We start from the raw sequence: 18,008 nt of genomic DNA, 5'->3' as shown, positions 1-18,008 counted from the left end.
AAATCAGCAAGATTTAAAATAACTTCTTAACAATCTCTTATAGAATCCTTCATTTTTACTTTCTAATTTTCTATGATTTTAAAAGTCAGCAAGATTTTTAAAAACACAAAATCACTAAAATTCTTTCTAAATCCTAAACCAATCACTAAAATTTTTAAGATGTATTGCTATCTTTTTTATAGATAAACTTATTTAGAATTCAAAAGTTGGTTTATTTAGAATTCATTCCTCTTTAGTATCTGTAGCCTGTAGGCATGTAGCAGTAGTTATAAAATAATTAAATTTATAAATTACTGTGCGTTCAACTAAAACCTCTGCTAAATTAAAAGATAATTAGGAATACCTTAATTGTGAGTTCTTTGTACTTCTAAACCAATAACGTTAATGCCATTATTTATAACATGATTACTACAACATCAAATTTTCTTAAGCGATAAATTACAATCTTTACACCGAAGACTACATGCAAAGAGATAAATTACAATCTTTATTTTCGCACTTTTCATTAAATTTTAACACTTACGTACCACGTCAACTGCGCGTTTGAAGAGCATTTTAGCACCTAAGGTTAACACCAGGGTCCACACCAAGCTGTTTACAATAGTCTCTATACTGCTCAATCCTTGCATCGACCGCACCTGAATTCCCACCGTTACAGTCATCACCACTGATGGCTATAATGGTGGCTCCAAAACCTTAGCTCAGTACCGGCCTTGCGTGATTCATCCAAAACCACAATCCAGTTTTGAAAGCCACAGTTGCGTTGCTACCAACTAGCTCAGGCTGGCGTAGAAGGTCGAGACCGAGTCCCTGACCACAAGGACCGTAGTTGTAGTTCCATGATAGTTGGATCGGGCCACGACCATGGTAACTCTTGCCCGGTGCACATGGGTATTGCTTGTTGTTATCGTCACAAGAGTCACCTGACGTCCCGTTTACGGCCTCTATGTGGCAGAAATCTAAACGTAGAGACATATATATGAAGCTATATATATGAAGCTATATAAAGTAGTACCAGTTGTTTGATTTAAAAGCAAAAAACAAATATTTTTAGTTTAATTGCTTCTAATAAAATAATCGGAGTCTAAATCTTTAGTTAGTTCAATAACTTATTAGTTCACAATCTACTTAATAGATATGGAGCCACTTTCAGACCGGGTAAACTCTAGAGATTTGTTTTTTTTTTTTTTGTATATCAAAAAAAAAAAGATAAAGAGGACCTATGAAAAGGATTAGTTCTTACGTACGTTCGGTCACGTAGGTGAAATGAGCAAACATGGCAGCGATCTCGAGGCTGGTAACAGAGCTAGTGAAGTCAAAGGTAGCATTAGCGGCTTCAAGGAAAGACTCACGGGTGTAGAATCTTTTACCGTCGCAGCCATTACTTGCTTTGCTAATAATATTGTCAAAGAACTGTTGTGTTACAATCTTGTCAACCGGATCTCTACTTCTTCTGCAAGGACCTGATCTGCAACCGGAACCACAGTAGTTGTCGGTAATACCGCAATAACCCAACTGACTACAGCAGAGGATCGGAGAGCAGCCGCAATACAGAATCTGGGGCGACTGGGCAGCAGTTTGGGAGTAGAAACCGAATAGGTAGACGAGAAAAATTGAAGAGACTTTTACAAGAGCCATGTTTTTGTGTGTTAATGTTTTTGAATGAGAACGAAGATTACAAAGAGGTAAATTGGAGATGTTTGGTAATTTGTCAATCTGATTAAACTGTTTTATTTTAATATATTATGTATATTTTGATTATATAACACACGGCTTTGACTATGAATTGTTGCTCGAAGACTTTTATATGGTCTAATAATTTATTTATTTTTCGTTTTTCAAACAACACAAATATGTCACTTTTTCTCACTTTTGTTTTCATATGGTCTAGTAATTGAATTTTCTCACGTTTGTATTTTATATTATGACATACGAAAAGATAAAAAATATATAATAAATTAGATGATATCCCGTGCTTTAAGCGAATCAACATTTTTTAAAAATTATAATATAATAATAAAAATTATTGTTATATATTTTTAAAAATATTATTTTGTTTGAGATAATAATTATTTTTAATTGTTCAATAAATCTATATATATCTTTTTAAATACTAATTAATTTAGAATATTATAATATTTTATTTTTACTGTATATTATAGTTTTATATTGTTTGTTTGTTGTATATGCATCAATATTTTGTAAAATATGAAGTAGTAATTTTAATATTATAACTGTGAGCAAATAATTTTTTTAATTTATCAACTATATAAATTTAGTTTTACCAACCCACCATTGTGAAAATTAAAACAAACATTTTTTTACATAGATTGAGTAATATATCTTTTACATTAAAAAAGAGTAATATATCTTCGTTTAAAAAAATTCAAATCACAATACATGGAGAAAAAATTCTGCATATTTATTAATCATAAGTATTATATGAAAATTCCAACCAATTTGTAAAAAAAAAAAAGATGATAGGAGAATCATAATTTGAAATTTTAATAAAATTTTCGAAATCTAGTTATTAAAAATAATTTGATTGTTTACTTGGATAAAATCATAGTTTTTAAAATTCTGATTGGTTGATATTTATTAAAAAAATATTTAGTAATTTTCGTCCATAATTTTAATAGAGGGAGAAAATAATTTTTTTTTACTAATAATTATCTGTATTTTTGAAAAATCTTTGCTGTTAATTTTTATTTTTTATATTTTTCAAATGCAAATTAGTTTTGATTTGAATAGATTTTTTTACTTTTTAATTTTTTTTTATTTTTGATATGTCAGCGTTTTTTAATTTTAGTTAATTATATTTACTTAATAAATCTTAATTAAAATTTTATAATGGTAATTAAATTTAATTTTTTACATATTTTAAGGTTAGTTTCATATTTATACTTCCCAATTAATATAGTAGGATGTTAATTTTGATGTATAGAGTTCATCTTTGGTGCAGTTCAGAAAGTAGCGAATTCATTTTTTCTGGAATAAAGCAAACAACGAAATTGTTTCAATTCAAGCTTAGATACATGATTTTATTACATCAACAAGACCAAGAAACTATATTTATTTATTTTCTCGCATTTATCACAAAAAAACTAATTATTGCTATCGTAGCTCTTTGTTAAGAAAAAATAAATAAAAATCCACAAATTTGTCCACCAACAAAGCAAATATATCATAACTAATTAATTTCTTGAATAACATATTTAACTATTTTATTACAAAACAATGTAGTAATTTTGAACATTGTAACAAACTATTAACACAGGTGTTGGTTACCAACATACATTTATATAATATTTCATTTCTTTTTTTTTGTTAAAATATAATATTTCATTTCGTTACATTCTTAATACAACATTAATTAGTATTATGTCCCTTCGGTGACATCCGATAGAAGAACATTAGTATTATATGATATATTTCCTCTGATGTGATATCTTATTCTTATAGTTCGAACTTGTTTATTTCAGATGGATATAGTGGAAAATATTTAATTAACAAGAGAGGTTATCTCCAGGTTCAACCCCAAGCTTGCCACAATAGTCTCGGTAATACTCAATCCTTTTGGCAACAGTGGCAGAATTTCCTCCGCTACACTCCCTACCATTTACAGCCCTGATCGTCGCGCCAAAACCCTGATTAAAATTCTGGCGAACATTAGTGGTCCAAAACCAGAAAGTTGTCTTGAAAGCAAGAACTGGATCTTGAGCCACTTTCTCTGGTGAAGCCAATAAGTTCTCATTCAGGTCTCTTCCACAGGCACCGTAGTTGTCGTTCCCAGTTAGTTGGATAGGACCACGGCCATAATAGCCCTTTCCTTCTGCACAAGGGAAGTCTGTGCTGTCTTTGTTGCAGTATGTCTCAGCATTGGCTGGTCCATCGATCTCCTCAATGTAGCACATGACTGCAACAAGGTTTAAATCAAATAGTTACAAAAAACAAATCCCAGTGGTGACATATATAATATGCACCAAAAAAATTTAACACCAAAACCGAACCACATTTTTTTATAATATGATCGATTTTAGTATTTTAAACCAATTAACTAATGATCTCTATAGATTAGAAGAAAATAAAAGGGCTTATGGAATTATATTTTTAACAACATAAAAATCGAATGGAATTAAAACTTAATTTTTTTTTTAAATAACCGAACCAAAATAACCAAGTGCCCAAAACGTAGAGAGATTTACGTACATCCAGTTTCATGGGTGACGTGAGCGAAGAAGGCAGCGATCTCGCGTTTGGAGATGGAAGCACCAAAGCTCTGGTACGAATTAGCTGCGGCGATGAAGGCGTCGTGAGAGTAGAATCCTTTGCCTGCACAATCACTGCTTGCTTGGTTTATGATAGAGTTAAAGAACTCAGGTGTCACCGTTCCTTCAAGCGAAACAGCGTCATCGCCTCCGCCACTCTTTACTTCGCCGCTAGCGTCACCACCACCTTGACAAGGGCCCTCACGGCAGCCATAACCGCAGTAATCATCCGTCTGACCGCAGTAACCCCATTGGCTGCAGCAGAAGTCAGAGGGACAGCCACAGTTTTGGGAGTTTACAGGTTTGGAAACCGTCAGGATCAAGACAAGGAGACTTGGGAGAAAAAGGGTAAATGTGTCTTTTCTTGTGGTGGATTTGGCGTAATTTGCCATATTTATTTTTGCTCTTGTTGCTTATTTGTGTGTGTGAGGCTGATAGAGTTATATTGGCTTCGTTTAATTTATAGCTGATTGGAACAAATGAGGAAGAGTTCAGATAAATGTTGGATCCATGAAGAAGACTTTGTGGGAGACAAGTGTCTAGTTATTTCCAAGTCAACGTCAACTTATGTAGACTTTTTGTTCTAGCCCATTCGTTACGTAAGGAAATATCAACATAAACATCAAAATTTTCATTTCACATATAGTAAGATTCGAATGAATTGTATCTCTGATAGATAAATTACTATATTCAAGGTCTTGGGAATCCTTACATCTGGGTCAGATCTACACCAACGATTCACAATAATCTTCTCAGAGCGTATATATCATCATCACTTAACTAATCAAGAGATTGGTCTTATATAGGAACAGAGCAAAACAGAGCTAACATAGTGGTTACAACGATTTTAGACAAAATCGGTTAGTCTTAATCGCATCGGTATACATGTGAAGAATCAAACATTTTCTTTGTATAAGTTGTCTTTTTTATTTTGAATAACGTGATATAATTTCACAATATTACTACAATAACAACTTTAGTTTAACATCACTTCTTATTTCACTTTAACACGTCACGTGTATGTCTACAAGATAAGAGCGTTTTAGCAAGTGATGTTGGAGCCAGGGTCCACACCAAGCTGTCCACAGTAGTCCCTATAGTACTCAATCCTTGCATTCACCCCACGTACGTTCCTTCCGTCACATTCCAAACCACTGACGGCTCTTACGGTGGCTCCAAATCCCTGGTTCAACACAGGCCTCACGCTCTTCATCCAAAACCACAGAGCCGCCCTGAAAGCCACAATTGGGTTACTGCTCACCAGCTCGGGCTGGCGTAGGAGGTCGAGGCCGAGAAATTGGCCGCATGGTCCGTAGTTGAAGTTCCATGATAGTTGGAACGGACCACGACCATGGTAGCTCTTGCCCGGTACACATGGATATTGTCTGTTGCTCTGGTCGCACATGGTACGTGACGCTCCGCCAATCTCTTCTATGTAGCAGAAGTCTACACGTACATATAGATGCATCGTTGTTTTAGGATAAAGTCAAATGAGATAATAATATCGATCGACGGTTTGAGGATTAAATCTCGTAAGTCCTAGATAATAATTATCCAAACATTTGTATGTTAATAAAAGTTAGTAATTATTTGTAAATTTCAGACGCTAATGTAGATACAAACGTCAATAAACAGATGTTGCTTTTTAAAGGTTTTTTGAATATAGTACTCATTTTTTATATGTTACAATCTACTAATGTGTATATATATCTTGGCCTAAATAGATGAACCCTAGAATATGCTTGGTGTAATGAAAAAAAAAATCGAGAAATTAGAGTTCTTACGTCCGGTCTCGTAAGTGAAATGAGCAAACATGGTAGCAATTTCACGCCTAGTAACGGTATTAGCAAAGTTGGGGAAAGTATTGGTGGCGTTAATGAAAGAGTCACGGGTGTAAAATCTTTTTCCGGCGCAGTTATTACCGGCTTGGTTGATAATGTTGTTAAAGAAACTTTGTGTCACAATACTACCAATCAAATCTGCACTGGTTGGGGATCCACCGCCTCTACAAGGACCTGATCGGCATGTTGGACCACAATGATCAGCAGTGGTGCCGCAATAACCGAACTGACTGCAACATAGGTTTGGGGCGCAATTGCAGTTTTGAGATTTGACGGTTTCAGAGTAGAAAGCTAAGAGGGAGAGGAGAAGTATTAAGTTGATTTTTGTGAGAGCCATTGTTGGGGTGTTCTTGTTGTTTGGAGAGAAGGAAGAGTTTGAGGTTTTATACAATGAGATATATTGGGTAGATTGGTCATTTCATTAGGATGGGCTAACAATTGTGATTTTATTTCTTTCAATTATTTAACAATGGTTTGACTATTAAGTCTGCCGAAGATGTGTATGGCAATTGAATTTTATTTTCAAATCCAAAAAATTATTTTGCAGATTGGACTTTATAGTTGGAAAATAATTGGTATTTACATATATAGGATCTATTAAATGGTTACACATTCATAAAAAATTGCATGTCTGATTAGAAGAAGATAATATATGGTAATATGCGCTAATTATCAGAACAATAGACGTTTTTTTTGGGTTGGAATTGAACAAAAGACGTTTGTACATTACTTTCTGTCTAGAGTTCCCATTTGTCCGTGATGGTATCCGTTTAATTGTGAAGGAACACATTAGTTTGGCTAAAAATAAATAAACCAACCAAAATAAAAACCATATAAATAAGTTTCTATTCAACTAAAAAGTAAGGTTTCTCTAAAACGAAAAAAAAAATCCAGAAAACCTAATTAAGAAACCAATAGTAATGAATTTTAAAGAGTCGATCACTTCTCATTACATGTACAAATCCTCTAGGCTATTCTTTTTTTTTTAATTTTTCTTTTTGTAGATTACTCTTGGTTGTTTTATGAGACAAAAAATATATAGCCACCCTTCACGACGGCTGGGAACATCCAACCTGAAAAATTTATTAAAATTGACTACTCATTACTAAACGATCAAAAAGATATTGGAGTGTTCCTTCATTAATTACAAAAGTACAAACCGAGTCCCCAATCAGTTGCCCCTCCACGCTCGAGCATTTTCTATAAGCCGCCTCTTAAGAGAAGTCGTAGCATATAGTATCTATGATACATCTTTGTACTCTCTCTGTCTCACAAAGATTGAAGTTTAAGATTTTACACACATATTAAGACAGAGAGAATATATGATTTATTTTTCTAATACTTTTTCACTTTCCCACCTTCCCACTTTTACACTCCATACACTCTACAGCATCAGTAATCATTAAAACAAAAATTTATTAAAAATATTCAAAACATCAATCTTGTTGGGACAAAAAAAATTCTCTAAAACTTCAATCTTTGTGAGACAGAGAGAGGGAGTAGTTTTTAGCCAATAGGTTTGCCATAATTTTGACTTTTCAACGTTGAATTAAATGCAATAAATAGAGTAGTTGCATCGTCAATCATTCATATTATATACATAAGATTTTTCTTTGTTAGTATGTAATTATTATACTTTTTAATTATCTTACGCAATTTTACTATATGAATTTAGTTTGGATAAAATTACCTCCCGAATATAAGTTTAAATTTTTTACTTTTTGACTAATAGTGTAAATTCATGAAATATTTTGGAGGGATTCTTGCATGCTAAGAATTAATTAATATTTTTATTTTTAGAATTTGTAGTGCTTTTAGAGAATATATATGTGAATATTTTTATTTTTTTTAGAAAATAAAACAATAATCCCTCCAAAAAATACAACTCATCTATTTGTTACTCATATCCCTCCTATTAATCATATTAAACATTATGACCAATAAAAATTACCAATTTTTTTATGTTTTATATTTGTATTATCATGTGAGGAAATTGTGACCGTAACAAGAGTACACCATCTTTTTTTCTACATTTGTAACCTTTTTGGGGGGAACTTTTCTACGTTTGTACTTAATTACCTTTTCTCCAACAAAATCGGTGGCAAATTTACCAAGGGTCCGCTAGGATGCATATATCTTTTACCGTTAGTCTCTTTAATTACTATAGGCTGCATGCAAGTTTAACCCATTAAAAACTTTGACAAGTGGACTATTGAACTATTAATTAAACTACTAACGTTAATGATTAGTTTCAACAGGAATCTTTTTTTGTTTTGACAAGAATATAAAACAAGAATATAAATATCACAACACCAAATTCGTGCGAATATTATATATCCCAAAAGCAGATTCTGTAAATGTCCAAGTCAGACATCTAAAATCAATCTTAAATTTCACTTTCATAAAAAGCCAGAAAAGAAAAGATAACACTTTCACAAGTTTATTACAACCATTTTTTTGCTTGTGACGCAGGGAACACTGAGACCCAACATAAAGTACATACGTTTGAAATTTAACTTTATTATCTCACTTATTCTTTCATCTTATCGCGTGCCACGTTACGTGTGTGCGTGTATGGGTTCAGAGAGCTTTTCAGCAACTTAGGTTAGGACCAGGGTCCACACCAAGCTGTCCACAATAGTCTCTGTAGTATCTGATCCTTGCATTGACTGCACCTGAGTTCCCACCGTTACATTCCATTCCGTTGATGGCTCTAATGGTAGCTCCAAATCCTTGGTTCAGAACCGGCCTTACGCTGTTCATCCAAAACCACAAACCCGTCCTGAAAGCTACAGTTGGGTTGCTACCAACAAGCTCAGGTTGGCGAAGAAGGTCGAGACTAAGACTCTGACCACATGCTCCGTAGTTGTAGTTCCATGATAGTTGGATCGGACCACGACCAAAGTAGCCTTTTCCGGGTGCACAGGGGTACTGCCTGTTGTTCTCGTCGCAGTAGTCACGCGATGCTCCGTTTATTTCTTCTATGTAGCAAAAATCTAATACATATAGAGAATCACATGAAACAGAAGAGTGCTTTAGCCTTTAGGATGATCTAAATTAGTTGTGATCAAGGATAATGTTCAGTTTTAACTATATCGAAGGTCTCATCTTATATGTCGTAGATCAATAATGTTTTTTTTGTTGTTATAATATGACCTTGTTTAATACGCAAATTTTTAGAAATATCCAATGATATTTTTAGTTTACTAAAAGTTAGAATCGGCCATCACTAGAGAACACAGACAAAAAAAAAAAAAAATCAATTAATTTTAATATACTAAAAAAAAAGTAAGAGAAGGAAGAAAGAGATCTTACGTCCGGTCTCGTGAGTGAAATGGGCAAACATGGTAGCAATTTCACGTCTAGTAACGGAATTAGCAAAGTTGGGGAAAGTATTAGCGGCGTTAACGAAAGAGTCACGGGTGTAGAATCTTTTCCCGGCGCAACCACCACCAGCTTGATTGATAATGTTGTTAAAGAAACCTTGTGTCACTATGCTACCTACGGATCCACCACCGCCGGCCGAGGTTCCACTACCTCTACAAGGACCTGATCGGCATCCAGCACCGCAATATGCATCGTCGGTACCACAGTAACCGAACTGACTGCAGCAAAGGTTTGAAGCACAACCGCAATTTTGCGACTTAACAATTTCAGAATAGAAACCTAAGAGGCATAAAAGAAGGACTAAGGAGATTTTTGTGAAAGCCATGTTTTGTGTTATTTGTTTGTGGATGAGAAGGGAACTGTGGTCAGGTATATATAGGGGTAGATGTTGGGTAGTTTGGTCATTTGCCCTTTTCTGTATTTGTGTATTTTGAAACGAATTTGACTTTTTGGTCTTGTTATTGCCCAAGATAAATAATGTGGACTTGGTCTAAGAATTCCTTTAAAAAAAAAATAAAAAAATGGAACAATTATTTGTTAATATATCTCACTTCTCTTTCCTGATTTTTGAACAAATTATATAATTTCCCAATGATTGAACAAACAAAAGGGGTTTGTTTTCGTTATTAATCTATTTAGTATACATGTATTTATGTACAAACTATATGAGTGGACGTTAAAGTATACTTTCTTATACGTAAATTTTTTAAAGAGATTAGGGCTGCGAATCCAATCTGAGACACATATTTATGGAGTAAATTGACAGTTCTACATTTCACAACAGACAAAAAAATTATGCATATAAAATGGAAGTCCATGGAGTTGCTTATAATTTGGGAAAATGTTAAGAGCCTACAGTAAGAAATAAAAAATAAGATATGAAAGACATATTTGTTAATTACAAAAATAAATATATGAAATATACTATTTGAAGACAATCCTCGGGTTATAGTCTCTTTTTTTTTTGTGACATTTATCGTACTAGAGTTAAACATATCAAATGCATTTGATAAAACTATACTCGATCATCGGCTGGTTCATCTAGAGCTACCTAAAGCCAGCCGTATCTAGTCATGTTGATAAGAACTAAGAAAAAAAGAAGAAGAAAACAAGTTGAGCAGTCGCAAAGTCACTATAAATCTTTGTACTATGTGACTATGCGAGCCTTCGGTTGGGTCCATTACTCGGCGGCTATTCAAATTCAAACGTATGAATATCAGATTTGAGTTGACAAAAGAGTGATTCTCAGTTTCTATTTCACATTATTTTCCGGGATAATCATGTCATTAATCAAATTAAAGTCAAGGTAATAAGTTATCTTTAACAAAAAGAATAGTTATATATATATATATATATGATATAAACATTCTAAAACCATCGATGTCCATCATCTAAACCCAAAACGATTGCTGATAAGAGAAGGACATGCATTAACAAGAGTATCATATTAATTACTGAAATTACTAGATTATACTTTAATATAAGGCTAAAACTTGCCGATAAAAGATATCAAAATGCACAATCATGCAAGTAACGTTGAAAAGTCGACAGCAAATTAGTTTCAATTTTTCTGGTGGGAGTGACAACTGTACCGGATGTTGTTTCCGGCTCGATCACTAGCCCGGACTTCCAGGATCGTATGATTCATCAACAAACTCATTCTCTTTCATAAAAAAACTTGTAAGTTCTTTAAAAGAGAAAACTAAAAGTTCATATATATTTTTTCTATCGGTGTTTGCCCGCCGAACATATAAAATTCAAAGCATTCCTAGTCATAATCATAATCATTTATCCGCACTTTTAGGGATTGTATAATTCAATAACAAACTCAATGACTCGTTCTCTTTTTTGAAAATTCATTTTCTCTTATGAAAATCTTCAAATTCTTATTAATTTTTTTTTTTTTTGTTAAATCGGTGTTTGCCCGCCAAACATTTAAAATTCAATGGATTCATCATACTTGTGGGCTACAACGTTAGAATATAATGTACAGTTGGATTTACATTACACATCCAATTAGATCTTATGAATTAGTTTTTTTTAATGAAATAATCCCACTACTCAAAATCTCAATTCATATCATCAATCTGGACCAAAATTTATTTGTTAGCAAAATTAAAATTCAGTTTCGCAGAGAATAATTAAGGACGACAAAAAAAAATCGCAGAGTATATATAGCTATAACATGTATGTTGTTGAATAGTAACGAATATAGTTTATAATTCCTATTTTTCATAAAGGATTCTTTGCTCAGTTAAATAAACTATACGTATTCGTTGGGTGTATTACTAACTCATTCTTTCAAGTTTATTTGGGACGCACAGGACGCATATATACTTTTATCTTAAAATAGAGTTTTACGTAAGTGTATCGTATTATAAAATGATGTTTTAGTTTCATAGAGTAGACATTCATACTGACTGATTCTTCTAGTCTATATTGTACGATAATTTTATTTTTTTTCAACAAATTTATATACGTTACCGACAATAGTTTATAATCTCTTCAATTATTTGCGTTCTAGCTAGGATAGTCATTTCAACGGTACCTGTGAATAGAAAAGTCAATTATCTTCGGGAATTCGTCGACCACTTGCAGCGATTTTTTTTAATATGCGAATGAATGAATTAATTCATAGATTGCTTACTCATACAATTTCACAAAGTAATAAAATTATATCATTAAAATACCCCAACAGGCAACAGGTATATAATCCAAATCTCAAATAATTAATGAATACTATGACTTATTTTTGAATAATAGGCCGGATCAGACTCTCTTAAGATATCGAAATTACAAATCACTAATCTTTCAGACCAAATGCGGTTCAAGAACTCTGTTATTCTGTTAACCATCCATTAATATATATAGTTTAGAGGATAAAGAAAATTTTCAGAATAGTTGATCCCTACACACCTCCATAAAGTCTTAAGATAAAATGCGATGATGAGGACTCGCATTTTGGAATCATGGTACAAGCCGTTAATCACACGTCGATTGTGGAGTGTTGACCCATTAATTATTGCATATGGTATCGTTACGCCATTAAACCAAATGACCAACATCAATTATGGCGAAATGACTTATGTTACTTATTGTATTTTGACCTACGATGTGTCATGTGTGCATGATTCCTAACATTCTTGAACCAAATCTCACGATAGAACCGACAATATATAATTGAATCAACATGATATATATATATATATATATATATATATATTTACCACCAATCAAATCATATATCTTGTGTGATCGAAATTTGTATTGTTATGAGGAAATTGTGAAAGTAATAGGAGTGCAGATCATCTTTTTTTTTTTTCAAAATAAGTAATTAGTTACCATTGATCGGATTAAAAAACAGCGGCATGAAATTAGTAGAGGTCTAGATATTGCCTCACCCGCTCCTTAGTAGAAGGCTACAAACCGGCTGCACCTCTTTACCCTAATAAGTCTCGGATATTGCCTCTCACTGGCTCCCTGAAGGCTTGAACCAATTAATAAACGAATATCTTCTACTTTTAAATAAAAAAAATATATAAGCCAAGACTAGTCAATTGTAAGTTTGTAACCGAAGCATGATTAATGGAACCCAGCCATGTGTATGTGGTCTCATGCTCTCTACACAGTCTCTAACTATGCCTCCATCCATATGTGAATGGCTAACAACACACGTCATATTAACAAACTAATAATTAACGTATCAACTTGTTATCACTATTCAAACGGATCAACTTGTTAACACTATTCTGAAGAGATTGCGAAACTTTATTATATTCATCAAGCAAGAGGATGGTTTGGCGCCGTTTTATTAACAGAATTTGTGTAGCTGTCTAGTTTCCAGCTAAACTTGGAAGTATACTGGTGAAAAAAAAAATTAAAGCCAGAGAAAATTTTAGATCTAGTTTTTATACGCCAAAGTTGACAATGTTTAGGGCTGCTCGCAACGTATTTGAGATATTTGTTAACAAAAATGACCATACGTTACCAAATGACAAAAATATGAAGTTATAGGCTCCACTTAGTTGTTTCATCATGGGCATTTTAAGATGCCAATCCTTTGACCAAAAAAAAAAAGAATGCCAATTCTAAAAGAGTTGCATACTACGTACGATGGTAAACTAACTTACCAAAATTAGTTTGTCGGATTCTTCTCAAATTTAATACAAAAGTAATTTAAAAAAATTACAACTTATTTTCTTATCCTTCTCAGTAAGTGTAAAACTGTTAGTAAGATGATGATTTGTAAAGATTCTTAAAGCCGGCCTAAGAAGAGAAGTCGCATTTGTCGCTACAAATCTTGGTACCTTGTGAGCCGTTGGGTCCACTGTTGAATGCATATATATAACACTACTTTTCGCCATTGGGATAAATGGTGATTGATTTATGTAAGGAAAGTAGCGTTAAGCGTTTTGGTTCGGTGTTCATCTTAATTAAACAATTAATCAATAATTTATTATATATGTGAAAATGTTGGAATTGACACTGCCGTGCCCGTGCATATACTGTTAGATTTTAGGCCTAAAGATACAAAAACTTATATAAAATAAAAAGGCATGATGTCAAAAAAAGAAAAAAAAGAGAAAGAAAAAAGAAAAAGACATGGAATTGTTATGGGCTGCAGTGTAGTAACATGCATCGTCGTATAGTCCAAAGTCATGTCCCAATATTATTTTGCATATAGCATCTACTGAGTCTAATTAATGACTTCATCAACCCAAGGCTTCTTGAGTATTTTGTAAAGAAGTTACCAACTATAAATCTTTAAAATATAAGCTCACACCGAGACTAATTACTGTGTAAGTAGTAATTAATCAAAAACTTGTACGATTTTGGATTGGATTTGGGTTTTTAACAAATTTATTATACATGCAGTCCAGCATTAATTTTTTTTTTTTTTTTGAATAAAGTCCAGCATTAATATAAACATAGTGTCATGACATTAAATGACTTTAGCAATCGAGACCTTGATCAGGAGTGACCCCAAGCATCTCGCAGAACTCTATGTATTGCCTAACATTTTTATTCGTATCATCACGACGCCAATTACCACATTCACGGCCATTGACTCTCTTTGTGATTTATTCAAATCCTAAGTACAAGGCCGGACGCACGTTTCTATTCCAAAACCACATTGCGAATTTGAAAGCAACTTCCGGACTACGAGCCACCAGATCTGGATCCTTCAATAGCGGTAGGTCGAGGTGCTTGCCGGCAGCACCATAATACTCGTTCAATGTGATTGATTGTAGCAAACCGCGACCATAGTAGTTTTTACCCGGTTCACAAGGGTACTTCTTTTCTCTTTGAACAATATCTCTCGTTAGATGTTTCTTCTTTGTAACAAAAACCTTTACGTAAAAAGAAATCTATCAGCTTAAAGCTTCCAAAAAAAATTGCAGTACCATAATATTGATTCTTTTACATGCAAATATCAAACTTACTTTTAGATCCATATGAGAAATGAGCCAATATGGCAGCGATCTCACGTTTAGCCACCTTTCCTTTGTAAGCTCCAAACAATTTGAAAGCAGTGATGAAAGCAGTGATAAGTGTAGAATCTTTTTAACGAGCAGTTGCTTTCGACTTTTCTCATGATGTTATCGAACAACGCTGATGTGATAACGGTCTCTATTTAACTATTTTACCACGTGGACCCGCATGCATCGACGTTGTAGTCATATCCGTAGTATTTTCCCTTGATATTGCAAGGGCCACTGAAACAAAACAAAAAAACCGTAGTAGTCATCACCGGTGCCACAGAAACCCCATCTGCTGCAACACTCCTTAAGGCCAGGGCAACTAGTATCCATGCAGTTTTGCGAGAACAGTACTGTCTCGGGCAAAATTGCTAGAATGAAGAGGGAAATAATGAGAGCGTTTTTTAGAATCGCGTTTCGGATGGTCATCATGTTATAGCAAAAGATGTTTGGAAATCAAGATTTGGTGGGAATGGGATGGTTTGTGGACGTATTCGTAGTTCATAATCACTCGGTTTGTACGTATGGTCAACTACACTATGAGTATGATATTCTTTATGACTAATAAAACCATTTTATTTTCAAAAATTCAGAAGTCATATATTCTATGTAGTATAAATATTAAGCTTTTGCGAGAAAAATGGTGAAGACTACATACATATACTAAATTCACTAGATCTACTATCTGAACACTATAAAATTCACAAGTCAACTACTAACCCTGGACTTATAAGAAACTAAAACTAGAATAAATTAATCTTTTATGTGACAATCTGTTGCTTTGTTATCAGTGTTCCATCCCTATGACTTTCAGCTTAGAACAGAAAATGGAGCAAATTATATCAACTTATCAACATTTGGAATATGAAAGAATCATTACATAAAAAAAAAAAAAAAAAAAAGATTCAGATCACCAAGTGACCACAAGTCTCGTTGGTTCCGTTAACAATGACCGGATCATATGTAGTCTAACGGTAATTCTCTTCTTCTTCTTCATTTTTTTTTTCTTTTTTCTTTGTTGTTGTTGTCATCAGTCATCACAGTTAAGTTGGTTCGGCTAATACCTATTTTTTCTCTATAAAACTTTAATAAGAAAAGATCTGATGATACAAGAAAAGCACTTTTCGTTGCTTATATGCTATTTTTCGAGTGTGAAAACAGGGAAACCATATATATGTTTATTGGATAACAATTCCAATTTTTATCACTTATGACAGGGGATACAAACAACACACAGTATCAATTACCTTAAGAGACATCAACCACACAATATGCCTCCTAATCTCTTATTATTTTATCTATTCTAGTATTTTCGACTTCCCTTTATTAATCCACACGACATTATTAATCCACACGACATTTATAAAAATAAAACCACATAAACAAGTAGTGTCTTCAACATTTGAGATTGGTTCCAGGAGTGACCCCAAGCTTCTTGCAGAAGTCCAAGTAATGGTTAACCCTGCTCTGCACCGCGGCTGGACGCCCACCGTTACATTCACCACCGTTGATCCTCCTTGTGGTTGCACCAAATCCTTGGCCAATAACCGGACGCACATTCTTGTTCCAAAACCACATGGCACACTTGAAAGCCACTGTTGGACTACGAGCCACCATATCTGGGTCCTTCAAGAGAGGAAGTCCGAGGAACTTTCCGGCTGCACCATAGTTGTAGTTCCATGTGATTTGGATCGGACCGCGACCATAGTAGTTCTTGCCGGGTTGACAAGGATATGTTGTGCTTGGTGAGCAGTACCTTCCTCTGGCTATTTCTTCTTTGTAACAAAAACCTTTACAATAACCCAAAATTTATTTCAAACAAATATTAGAATAAATCCAAATAGACGATCAAATCAAAATTTAACGTTTTATAGAATAACATCATACTAAAGATAGCATATCCTTCTATCTGATGAGGAAATTTTTTCCGTCATTATAATTTTCTTCAATTAACAACATTAAGTTTATTCATGCAAAGGGATAAATCAGAGACGTTTACATAAATTTATGTGTTTTTGTTTATAATATTTTTAAAAATTCTAATAGTTAATTTAAAATTATTTTAAAACATTTTCTGAAATATAACTTTTAAAAAGTTAAAAAAAGAAAGAGAAAATGTAGTAAACGGTGAACTTACTTCCAGATTCGTGAGAGAACTGAGCCAACATGGCGGCAATCTCACGCTTAGCAACAGTTCCTTTGTAGGCTGGGAACGATTGAGCGGCGGCAATGAAAGCCTGGCGAGTGTAGAACCCTTTGGCCGGGCAACCGCGTCCGACTTTACTCATGATGCTGTTGAAGAACGCTGGTGTGACAACGCTCGCTATGGTACCACGAGGACCAGCGTTTAGACCGCCGGTACCACTGGGAGTAGGTGTAGGTTTAGAGTTACAAGGTCCACTCTTGCACCCAGTGCCACAGTAGGCTTTTGTGGTACCACAATATCCCCACCTGCTGCAGCACATATTGCCTTTACATCCGGTTTTACCGCAGTTTTGTGAGAACGCCGTTTCTGTCATGATGGTTAGAGTGAAGACGAGAATGATGAGAGCATTTTTCGGAATTGCATTTTGTGTCGCCATTTTTTCTTTCTTTCTTTTGATGGAATGTTTTGGAGGGAGAGTTGTGTGAAGAAACGAGGATGATATGTGGACGTATTTATAGTGTAATTGGTAACATTAATTTATCTTTGGTCAATTATAAATTTGTTTAATGAATAAGTCGTGACCCATTCCATTTCTTGTAGTTGTGATAATACTATGATGATTTGAATTTGGACTTGGTCGTAACGTTTAGCTGAATTAGAATAAGAGACGGACACGAATATAAAAAAATTGTTTTGAGGATAATCTTTCTTTTTATAAATTAGCAAGTCAGGATTGGGTCGGTTCAATTTTCGCTAAGACCTATTAAAATTTTAAAATATTTGAAGTATATATTATATATTGATATATGTCAAACAAAGAACAATGAAAATAACCAAACCTTAAGTAATTTTGTGGCGTAGATACAAAGTTTTCCCAAAGAAATTT

The 18,008-nt window shown here is 33.7% G+C and overlaps 5 protein-coding genes and 1 pseudogene across 5 annotated transcripts; all 6 read right to left on the bottom strand.

Annotated features, from left to right (window-relative positions):
* Positions 1–358: 358 nt before the first annotated feature.
* LOC104784987 (endochitinase At2g43590-like) lies at positions 359–1,777 on the bottom strand. The gene is made up of 2 exons (XM_019245655.2): positions 1,248–1,777; positions 359–959 (listed from the first exon to the last, which is right to left on the bottom strand). Exons 1-2 carry the CDS (start codon positions 1,636–1,638, stop codon positions 697–699), a joined length of 654 nt encoding a protein of 217 aa, XP_019101200.1. The 5' UTR covers positions 1,639–1,777; the 3' UTR covers positions 359–696.
* Positions 1,778–3,313: 1,536 nt separating this feature from the next.
* LOC104784986 (endochitinase CHI) lies at positions 3,314–4,761 on the bottom strand. Its single transcript, XM_010510099.3, has 2 exons — positions 4,210–4,761; positions 3,314–3,916 (listed from the first exon to the last, which is right to left on the bottom strand). Exons 1-2 carry the CDS (start codon positions 4,658–4,660, stop codon positions 3,507–3,509), a joined length of 861 nt encoding a protein of 286 aa, XP_010508401.2. The 5' UTR covers positions 4,661–4,761; the 3' UTR covers positions 3,314–3,506.
* A 409-nt stretch (positions 4,762–5,170) lies between these two features.
* On the bottom strand, positions 5,171–6,633 carry LOC104784985 (endochitinase At2g43580). The gene is made up of 2 exons (XM_010510098.3): positions 6,053–6,633; positions 5,171–5,714 (listed from the first exon to the last, which is right to left on the bottom strand). The coding sequence occupies exons 1-2, from the start codon at positions 6,444–6,446 to the stop codon at positions 5,311–5,313; spliced, it is 798 nt and encodes a 265-aa protein (XP_010508400.1). The 5' UTR covers positions 6,447–6,633; the 3' UTR covers positions 5,171–5,310.
* A 1,851-nt stretch (positions 6,634–8,484) lies between these two features.
* On the bottom strand, positions 8,485–9,857 carry LOC104784984 (endochitinase At2g43590). Its single transcript, XM_010510097.3, has 2 exons — positions 9,425–9,857; positions 8,485–9,105 (listed from the first exon to the last, which is right to left on the bottom strand). The coding sequence occupies exons 1-2, from the start codon at positions 9,819–9,821 to the stop codon at positions 8,702–8,704; spliced, it is 801 nt and encodes a 266-aa protein (XP_010508399.2). The 5' UTR covers positions 9,822–9,857; the 3' UTR covers positions 8,485–8,701.
* A 4,591-nt stretch (positions 9,858–14,448) lies between these two features.
* On the bottom strand, positions 14,449–15,405 carry LOC104784983 (inactive endochitinase At2g43600-like; annotated as a pseudogene).
* A 721-nt stretch (positions 15,406–16,126) lies between these two features.
* Positions 16,127–17,623, bottom strand: LOC104784982 (endochitinase At2g43610). Its single transcript, XM_010510096.2, has 2 exons — positions 17,114–17,623; positions 16,127–16,766 (listed from the first exon to the last, which is right to left on the bottom strand). Exons 1-2 carry the CDS (start codon positions 17,556–17,558, stop codon positions 16,372–16,374), a joined length of 840 nt encoding a protein of 279 aa, XP_010508398.1. The 5' UTR covers positions 17,559–17,623; the 3' UTR covers positions 16,127–16,371.
* Between the last annotated feature and the right edge of the window lie 385 nt (positions 17,624–18,008).

The sequence above is a fragment of the Camelina sativa genome, chromosome 5 (assembly GCF_030686135.1).
Source record: "Camelina sativa cultivar CO46 ecotype springtype chromosome 5, ASM3068613v1".
Taxonomy (NCBI): domain Eukaryota; kingdom Viridiplantae; phylum Streptophyta; class Magnoliopsida; order Brassicales; family Brassicaceae; genus Camelina; species Camelina sativa.
This window is presented reverse-complemented; position numbering and strand designations above follow the sequence as displayed.